Below are 10,866 nucleotides of genomic sequence, written 5' to 3' on the forward strand. Positions count from 1 at the left end.
ATACAGTAATAGGAAGGGACTCCAAGACCCCCCCCCCCCCTTATATCAAAGAAGAGATATCCAAACAGAAAATCAAGATGGAAATAATGGCTTTGAAGGACATACTGGATCAGATGGATTTAACAGATATATTCAGAACATTCTGTCCTTAAACGGCAGAATATACATTTTTTCAACTGCACATGAAACATTCTCCACAGTAGATCACGTATCAGGCCACAAAACAAGTTTTGACAAATTCAAAAAGATTGAAGTCATATGCATCTTTTCTGAGCAGAATGCTATGAAAATAGAAATGAACCACAAGAAAAAACCTGGAAAGAACACAAGTACATGGAGATTAAATAACATGCTACTAAACAATGAATGAGTCAACCAAGAAATCAAAGAAGAAATAAAAAGATACATGGAGACAAATGAAAATGAAAACACAGTGGTCAAAGATTGTTGGGAGCAGCAAAAATCATTCTCAACAGAGAAGATAATAATGATACCAGTCTACTTCAAGAAACAAGAAAAATCTTAACCTTACACCCGAGGAAACAAGAAAGAAAGAACAAATCCCCAAACTAGCAGAAGGAAGGAAATAATAATGATTAGAGCAGAAATAAATGATATAGAAACCGAAAAACAATAGATCAATAAAACCAGGAGCTGGTTCTGTGAAAAGATCAACAGAAATTAACAAACCTTTAGCTGTACCCATCAGAGAGAGAAAGAGAAGACTCAAAATCAGAAATGAAAGAGGAGAAGTAACACCACAGAAATACAAAGGATTGTAAGAGAATATTGTGAAAAATTATATGCCAATGAATTGGACAACCTATAAGAAATGGATAACTTCTTAGAAACATTGCCAGTACTGAACCAGTTCTCCAAAAACTGAACCAGGAAGAGATAGACTATTTGAACAGATCAGTTACTGGCAATGAAATTGAATCAGTAATCAAAAGACTCCCAACAAACAAAAGTCCAGGACCACATGACTTCCCAGGTGAATTCTACCAGACATTTAAAGAAGAGTTAATACCTATTCTTCTTAAACTTTTCAAACAAATAGAAGAGGAGGCAAAACTTCCAAATTCATTCTATGAGGCCAGCATTACTCTGATACCAAAACCAGATAAAGATACCACAAAAAGAACTCCTGGGCCAATATCTCTGGTGAAGACAGATTCAACAATCCTGAACAAAATATTAGCACACTAAATCCAACACTATGTTAAATCATTCATCACAATCAAGTGAGATTTATTCCCAGGATGCAAGAGTGGTTCGATACTTGCAAATCAACCAATGTGATATATCACATTAATAAGAGAAAGTATAAAAACCATATGATCATTTCAGTAGACGCAGAAAAAACATTTGACAAAGTACAACATCCATTCATGATAATAACATTCAACAAAGTGGTAGATGGAACATAGCTCAATATAATAAAGACTACATGTGAAAAACCCACAGCTAACATCAGACTGAATGGTGAAAAACAGTTTTTCTTCTAAGATCAGGAACAAGACAAGGATGTCCACTCTCACCACTTTTATTCAACATAGTACTAGAAGTTCTAGCCACAGCTTGAGACAAAAAGGGATAAAGGCATCCAAATTCATAAGGAGGAAGTAAAACTTTCACTATTTGCAGATAACATGGGGATTGTATACATAGAAAACTTAAAGTCTCCATTGAAAACCTACTAGAACTGATAAATGAGTTCATTAAGGTCGTGGGATACAAAATCAACATGCAGAAAACTGGTGCATTTGTATACACTAATAATGAAATGTCAGAGAAATTAAGAAAACAATCCCATTTACAATCACACCAAAAAGAGTAAAATACCTAGGAATAAACTTAACCAAGAAGGTAAAAGACCTATAGTTTGAAAAGTATAAAACATTGGAAGAATGTTGTTAAAAAGTCCATACTACTCAAAGCAATCTACAGATTTAAGGCAATCCCTATCAAAGTACCAACAGTAGTTTTCACAGAACTAGAACAATCTTTTTTTAAATTATTTTTTAAGTCTTTTTTTAATGTTTTATTTATTTTTGAGAGAAAGGGAGCAGGGGAGGTGCAGAAAGAGAGGGAGACGCAGAATCTGAAGCAGGTTCCAGGCTCTGAGTTGTCAGCATAGAGCCCGATGCAGGGCTCAAACTTGTGAACTGTGAGATCATGACCTGAGCTGAAGTCGGACGCTTACCAACTGAGCCACCCATGTGCCCCTAGAACAAACAGTCTTAAAATTTGTATGAACCACAGAAGACCCCAAATAATCGAAGCAGTCTTGAAAAAGAAAAAAACTGGAGGTATCACAATCCTAGATTCCAAGGTATATTACAAAGCTGTAGTAATCAAGACGGTATGGTACTGGCACAAAAATAGACACATAGATCAAGATCAAGAATGGAAAGCTCATAAATAAACGCATAATTATATGGCCAGTAAATCTGTGACAAAGGAGGCAAGAATATGCAATAGAACAGAGTCTCTTCCATGGTTTTGGGAAAAGTGGACCACTTTCTTACACCATATACAAAAATAAACTCAAAATATATTAAGGACATAAATGTGAGACCTGGAACCATAAACTTACAGAAGAGAGCACAGGCAGTAATTTTTCTGACATCAGCTATAACAACGTCTCTCTAGATCAGTTTCCTGAGGTAAGGGAAACAAAAGCAAAAATAAACTGTTGGGATTACATCATGATAAAAACTTCTGCACAGCAAAGGAAACAACCAACAAAACTAAAAGCCTACTGAATGGGAAAGAGATTTGCAAATGACAGTCCAGTAAATGGTTAGTGTAAGTTATTCATACAACATAACACCCAGAAAACAATCCATTTAAAAAATGGTCAGAACACTTGAACAGACATTTGTCCAAAGAAGATATCCAGATGGCCAACAGACAATGTAAAAAGATGCTCAACATCACTCATCATCAGAGAATTGCAAATCAAAAGCATGATGAGAGATCACCTTACACTTATCAGACTGGCTAGAATAAAAAACACAAGAAACAACAAGTGTTGTCCAGGATGTAGAGAAAAAGGAAACCCTGTGCACTGTTGATGGGAATGCAAATTGGTGCAGCCACTGTGGGAGACAATATGGAGGTTCCTCAAAAAGTGAAAAATAGAACTACCATATGATCCAGTAATTGCACTACTGGGTATTTAGCTATAAGGAATACAAAAACACTAATCAAAGATATGTATGTGTACATGTATGTGCACATGTATGTGTGTATATATATGTATATATGTATGTGTGTACATATATGTATACATATATATATGTATGTATTATATATATATATATATATATATATATATATATATACACACACACACACACACCCCTGTGTTTATTGCTATTATTATTTACAATACCCAATTGATAGAAGCAGCCCGGGTGTCCATCAATAGGTGAATGGATAAAGAAATTGTGTATATATATGTACAATGGAATATTATTCAGCTATAAATAAGAATGAAATCCTGTCATTTGCAACAATATGGATGGATCTAGAGAGTATAATGCCAAGGAAGATAAGCCAGTCAGAGAAGGATAAATGCCATATGATTTCACTCATATGCGAAATTTAAGAAACACATGGACAAAGGGGGAAAAAAAGAGAGACAAACCAAAAAACCCACTCGTAACTAAAGAGAACAAACAGATGGTTACCAGAGGGGAGGTGCGGGGGTGGGGAGTGGGCAAAATAGGTGAAAGAGTTAAGGAATATACTTACCTTGATGAGCAGTGACTGTTGTGTGGAAGTGTTAAATCACTGTATTATACACCTGAAACTAATATAACACTGTATAGTAACTACACTAGAATTAAAACCAAAAAAGGCTAATGCTTGGTTGGGCAGGATAACTAATATCATAAGTCACAGTCCTTCACAATGCTAAGTATAAATAAATCTAGCTCATTTTAGGTTATTTCTAACTTTGTCACCTTAAATACTCTAATTTTGTTCCCTCCCTTTCTCTTGACAAATACTAGAGGCCAAGAAGAAGATTGAACAACAGGGAGGCTTCACGTTTGAAAACAAAGGAGTCCTCTCCGCATTTAACTTTGGGACTGTGCCCAGCAACAACTGAAAGAAGGAACATCAGCCTACCGAATGTCATCACTATATTTTCCTTCACCGGGGGAATGTGAAGGTCAAGGGGAGGATGACAGTGGGCTGCTTTTCAGCACCCTGCTGCTGTGCCGGATAACTGACATTGGGCAGCACATTTATCCACTCCCTCTTCCCCTTTGACCTTTCTCACCCTGAAATATATATTCTAAGCAGCTACTGTAATGTATGAAATTAAAGAAGAACAAAATCAGTGGATTGAAAAGGACAAATCATATTCTCCAAAGGATGAATGACCAAGGTGGATTTAAAGGATTGAATTGCACGTCTCAGGTTTTTGCCATGCAGAATCAATGGATTTATGCGGATAACAGTGCCTTCTGTTGTACATGAATTATCTGAAAAATTTTTTTGGAGTGCATTGCAATTTTTTTTAAAGCATAAAACATATTTCTAGATATAATGTAAACCTTGGCTATTTGTTGACTTATTCTGCATTTTACTGTGTGATTTTACTGTTAGGCAGTTAGTTACAAGTCACTCTGGTTTCAAAAACATCACTGCTCCCCTTGCTCACCCTGCTGCTGGGGGCTGTCTTCAGGGGTTGTAACATGCACTGGCTCTGGTTTTTCATTATATGTTTTGAGGCTTTCTTACTAAGTGTCTTATTCCCTCTTCCATCATATATTTGAGCCTTGAAGGGGGTGGTGTTTCTATTGGGGTCAGAAAATATGAGTATAAATTCCATTTATAACCTAATAAGTGAAGGACTCAAAAATTTCTTGGCAGCAAGTGGCAGGAACTCTTTAGTCATTGGAATTAACAATAAGTCCAAGTATATTCTGAATCATGTACTTCATTATGTAATGAATTGGTAATAATACAAAAGCACATTGAACTTCTGGGAGAAGGGTGCTACATTAAGCACGTGGTTTCTGGATGGGGGCTTGCATTTTCAACAACTTATCATTCCAGCTATGTTGGACCTGGGTCCAAAACATTTTCTAACCTTTTTTATCTAGAAAAAATGACCCAAATGAATTTAACTTCTACTTCTCACACATCTGAATTTTCTCCTACCTAATTCATTCTAGCCTTTATTATAGCTCAGTTTGGCTTGTTATATTCTTCAAGGGTTGGGATATTGGTCACTCTTTGATGGTAATGATGCCTACAGAAAATATTGCAGATGGAGGCTGTGGCTCTTTTTATGAACAGATTCAAGACTAGAACATGGATCATAGTCTTTTCGTACAGTAAAGTGAAAGTGTATTTTCAAAACTTAATGTATTACTGGATGTGATACAGTTTTCCATTTTTGTGAAATGTCTGCAGCTTCTATTTCCCCTCAGTTACTGGAGGAATTTTCTCCAGGTGCTTCCTATATTACCATCCCTTGTTAATATTAACTCTTTTTAGCATTTTAGGTTATTTAAGTAGTTTTTACAGAAGTAGCCTAAGAAGCCATGAGTTTCAGAGCTAAATGGTCCCTTGCTTTCCTCTGTCCCTCTCTTCCCAAGGCATTGATATTGAATGTGCCAGCTGACAGAAGAGACAGATGGCACTGGGGGGACATTTTAGATATCTTAAGCTTTGAAACTCTTCTTCTCCACATGTCTAAAATGGTTTCTTTTAACATAAATATGCCTTCACACTGGATTGTAAAAGGCATGATTTTATTTTTGTGAGGTATTGTCTTCTACAGTATTAAAGGGAAACAGATATTAATGTGTATCATCCTATCTTGTTTTTGAAGCCAGGGTAGTTGTATAATTTTGTTACCAGCAGTGCTAACCTGAATGTGATCTGGTTACCTTGGAAATGCAGGAACTTATATGAATGTACTGTAAAATAAAACATGGACTGATTCCCAGGATTCTGAACCCCTTTGTGTGAAATCTGAAATGTGGAGGTGCTTTAAGCAGGTGATAAAAATCCTTATTTGGGGGCAGGTGGAGCAAGGTAACTGTTGGCCTGGGAGGGTAACAAGGGCTCATCAGGAGCGGCGAGAGTGGGGAGCGGTTGGGAGCTAGAGCCCATCTCATAAACTGTGGTATCCCGATGAGAAAGATACAAACTCTGAAAAAGCTAAGGCCATTAAGCCACAGCAGGACTTTGAAGGAAAATAAAAAAGGTGCTGGAAAGAGAGCCATTTTCTGATAGACTGTCATCAGATTAGGAGAGGTCAAAGTTGAGTGGAACGGGGACTTCCAGGGAAGATGGCAGAGTAGAAAGATCCTTACCTCACTTACTACCATGAATACACTTAGATAAAATCCACATCAGTGTAAATAAGCCAGAAAATGACCCAAAGACTCGCAGAACAGACTTTCACTGCTTAATGTAGAGAAGAGGCCACTTCAAAGAGTGTAGGAAGGGCAGCAATGCAGTTAGAAACCAAACCGCCTCTCAAAACTGAGGAGGGGAGGGAGGCACACCTCAGGCATGGATAGAAGAGACTAGCAGACTCTACATCCAGCACCCCAGGCATGGGGGATCCACCATGGGAAGATGAATCCCCATAATTTTTGCCTTTGAAAGCGGGAAGGACTGAACTTCATGAGTTTTTACGATCAATGGGGCTCAACACTGGGAACTTTAAAAATCATCAGGCTTTGCTCAGAGCAAGAGGGCAAGAGGAAACTGAGTCCTCACCCTTAAAGAGACAGCATAGCAAACAACCCTACTGAGATATGGCATAGAAGCAGCCATTTTAAAAATGCCTGGGATATACAGGAAGATATATTTACTAATCTCAGAATGTGTGCTGGAGGGGCAGGGATCTTACATTTCTCCAAGAACAAAAGAGCTAGCAAGCACCATTTCTCTCCTCTGCCCTCTAGCCTAGATACCTGCAGCAACCAGTGTAGCATGGACACTCTCCATCTAGCTTTGCTAACAAGTCCACCCATCTCCCCCCAAACCACTCAGAAGTCCATCCGAAGCAGTGCCACAAGCTTGATAGTATGAAAGCAGCCCTGGCCAGCACCACTCTGAAATGACTCCTGCCCTGAGGAAGGGTGAGGAAAACCATACATACCAGTCCAAATGTGCCAGCAGTGACTGTGTGAAGATATGTGGCCTGACTGCAGGCCCTACCCAGCAGTGAACATCTCAGGGTTCAACATGGGGAGAGTGCCCTGCAATTGGGTGCTACTGCAGCTCTGGCAAACACCTGGTCTGGCTCAACTCAAGCCCAAGGTATTCCCCGTATTGGCCCATTGACACAGGGACCAAACCGTACCCACAATAGTCAGGAACAGCCATTGCGGACAACTAGACTGAAAGCAAATGCAGCTCAGCCACAATAGGGTGCATGCAACGCATATAGGAGACGCCCCTGAAGCACCTGTTTCTGTAAGCAGGGGTATCTGCACTGCAGGGCACCACAGGGCCTCTTTTTCTTTTTTTAAAAAATTTTTTTCAACGTTTTTAATTTATTTTTGGGACAGAGAGAGACAGAGCATGAACGGGGGAGGGGCAGAGAGAGAGGGAGACACAGAATCGGAAACAGGCTCCAGGCTCCGAGCCATCAGCCCAGAGCCTGACGCGGGGCTCGAACTCACGGACCGCGAGATCGTGACCTGGCTGAAGTCGGACGCTTAACCGACTGCGCCACCCAGGTGCCCCAGGGCCTCTTTTTCATAAGGACAATACTTTCAAGAGTAGGAGACATAGCTAATTTTTCTAACACCCAGAAACAGACCCAGAGAGTTAGACAAAATGAGGAGACAGATGATTTGTTCCAAAAGAAAGAATAGGACAAAATCACAGCAAGAAAGCTAAACAAGCAGAAATAAGTAATATGCCTGATAGAGAATTTAAAGTAGTGGCCATAAAAATTCTCATCAGATTTGAGAAAAGAGTGGAGGACCTCAGTGACACCCTCAACGAAGAGACAGAAAACATAAAAGAGAACCAAACAGAGATGAAAATCTCAATAACTGAAATGAATAATTGGAATAAGACCAGAGAAAGCAGAACGGATCAGTGATCTGGAGAACAGAGTAATGGATGGAGACCAATCATGATGAACAGGAGAAAGAAAAAAGAAAAAATGGGACTAGATTAAGGGGACTCAATGACGCTATCTAGCATAACATTTACATTATAGGGATCCCTGAAGAAGAGAGGGAAAGGGGCAGAAAATTTATTTGAAGAACTAAGAGCTAAAAACTTCCTCAATCTGGGGAGGGAAACAGAAATTCAGATCCAGGAGGCACAGAGAGCACCGAACAAAATCAACCCAAGGAGGTCCACACCATGACACAGAGTAATTAAAATGGCAAAAAGTAGTGATAAAGAGACTTTTAAAAGCAGCAGGAGAAAACAGTTACAGGAAAGAAAACCCCTTAAGGACTATCAGGTGGTTTTTCAGCAGAAACTTTGCTGACCAGATGGGAATGGCATGATTTATTCGAAGTGTTGAAAGAAAATAACCTACAACCAAGAATACCTTATCTGGCAAGGCTATCTTTCAGAATGGAAGGAGAGATAAAGAGTTTTCTACAAAAACAAAAGTTAAAGGAATTCACCGCCAGTAAACCTTAGAGGAAATCTGAAAGGGGATTCTTTGAGTGGAAAGGGAAGACCATAGGCAGGAGTAGGAAAAATAGAAAGCTCAAGTCGAATCAGTAAAATCAAGTATATCTATAAAAATCAGTCAAGGATTCACAAAATAAAAGGATTTAAAGTATGACATGATGTGCCTAAAACATGAGAGAGAGAGAGAGAGAGAGAGAGGAATAAAACTTTATGTGCTTTTAGAATGAGTTCAAACTTAAGTGACCATCAGCTTAGCGTAGACACCTATATGTATAAGATATTATATATAAACCTAATGGAAACCAGAAATCAAAAACCAGTAACAGATATGCAAAAAATAAAGAGAAAGGAATCCAAGTATACCACTAAAGAATGCCAGCAAACCACAAGAGAAGAGGGCAAGAGAAGAAGAACTACAAAAACAACTTAAAGTAACAAAATGGTAAATAAGTACATGCCTCTCAATGATTACTTTGAATGTAAATGGACCAAATAAATGCTCATATCAAAAGACAAAGGGTGACTGAGTAGATAAAAAAGCAAGACCCATATATATGCTGCCTACAAGAGACTCATTTCAGACCTAAACATACATGCAGACTGAAAGTGAAGAGATGGAAAAACAATTCTCATGCAAATGGAAGTGAAAAGAAAGCAAGGGTAGCAATACTTATATTGGAGAAAATAGACCTTAAAACAAAGACCTTTACAAGAGACAAAGAAGAACCCTACGTAATCATAAAGGGACTAATCCAACAAGAGGATATAACAATTTCAAATATATATGCACCCAACATGAAAGCTCCCAAATATATAAAGCAGCTATTAACAAAGTAAGTAATAGTAGGGGACTTTAACACTCCACTTACAACAATGGACAGATCATCCAAACAGAAAATCAACAAAGAAACAATGCCTTTAAATGACACACTGGACCAGATGGATTTAACATATATTCAGAACATTCCATCCTAAACAACAGAATACACATTCTTTTCAAGTGCACATGAAACATTCTCCACAACAGATCACGTATTAGGCCACAAAGCAAGTCTCAACAAATTTTAAAAGATAGAAGTTATACCATGCATCTCTTCTGAACACAATGCTATGAAACTAGAAATTGACCAAACAAAAAATCTGGAAAGAACACAAATACATGGAGGTTAAATATCATGCTATTAAACAATAAATGGGTCAACCAAAAAAAAATCAAAGAGGAAATAAAAAAAATACATGGAAACAAATGAAAATGAAAACACAATGGTCCACATTCATTCATCCAGGATGCAGTAAAAGCTTTTCTAAGAGAGATTATAACAATATCTCAAGAAAGAAGAAAAATCTTAAATAAACAACCTAACCTTACACCTGAGGGAACAAGAAAAAGAGCAAACAAGTCCCCAAACAAGCAGAAGGAAGGAAATAATAGATTGGGCAGAAATAAATGAAGTAGAAACAACAACATCAACAACAACAACACCCAACAGAACTAATCAACGGAGCCAGGAGCTGGTTCTTTGAAAGGATCAACAAAATTGAAAAACTTTCAGCCAAACTCATCCAAAAAAAGAGAGAGAGAGAGAACTAAAATAAACAAAATCAGAAATTAAAGAGGAGAAATATCACCTAACACTACAGAAATATAAAGAATTCTAAGAGACTATTATGAAAAATGGCAACAAACTGGACAACTTACAAGAAATGGATAAATTTCTAGAAGCATACAACCTCCCAAACAACCTTCCTGAAACAGGAAGAAATAGAATATGTGAACAGACTGATTACCAGAATGAAATTGAGTTAGTAATAAGAAAATTCCCAGTCCAGGACCAGATGGCTTCACAGATTAATTCTACTGAACATCTAAAAAAGAGTTAATACCTTTTCTTCTCAAACTATTCCAAAAAATATAAGAGGAAGGACAGCTTCCAAATTCATTCTATGAGGCCAGCATTACTCTGATACCAAAACCAACTAAAGACACTACTAAAAAAAAAAAAAAAGAGAACTATAGGCCAGTATCTCTGATCAACATTGGTGCAAACATCCTCAACATAATATTAGCATACTAAATCCAATAATACACTAAATCATTCACTATGATCAAGTGGGATTTATTTCTGGGATACAAGTGTAATTCAATATTTGCAAATCTATCAACATGATACATCATCAATAGGAGATGATAAAAACCATATGATCATTTCAATAGATGCT

The 10,866-nt window shown here is 37.7% G+C and overlaps 1 protein-coding gene across 2 annotated transcripts in view; it reads left to right on the forward strand.

The window, feature by feature from the left end:
- Positions 1–5,977, forward strand: part of IPO8 (importin 8) — an 87,613-nt gene extending 81,636 nt beyond the window's left edge. For both annotated transcript variants that reach the window (XM_058743205.1, XM_058743206.1), the window contains one exon: positions 4,023–5,977. In XM_058743205.1, the coding sequence (XP_058599188.1) occupies positions 4,023–4,120 (98 nt within the window). In that variant the 3' untranslated portion in view covers positions 4,121–5,977. The remainder of the gene's footprint in view (positions 1–4,022) is intronic.
- The last annotated feature ends 4,889 nt before the right edge of the window (positions 5,978–10,866 follow it).

Source organism: Neofelis nebulosa, chromosome 8, assembly GCF_028018385.1.
Source record: "Neofelis nebulosa isolate mNeoNeb1 chromosome 8, mNeoNeb1.pri, whole genome shotgun sequence".
Taxonomy (NCBI): Eukaryota; Metazoa; Chordata; class Mammalia; order Carnivora; family Felidae; genus Neofelis; species Neofelis nebulosa.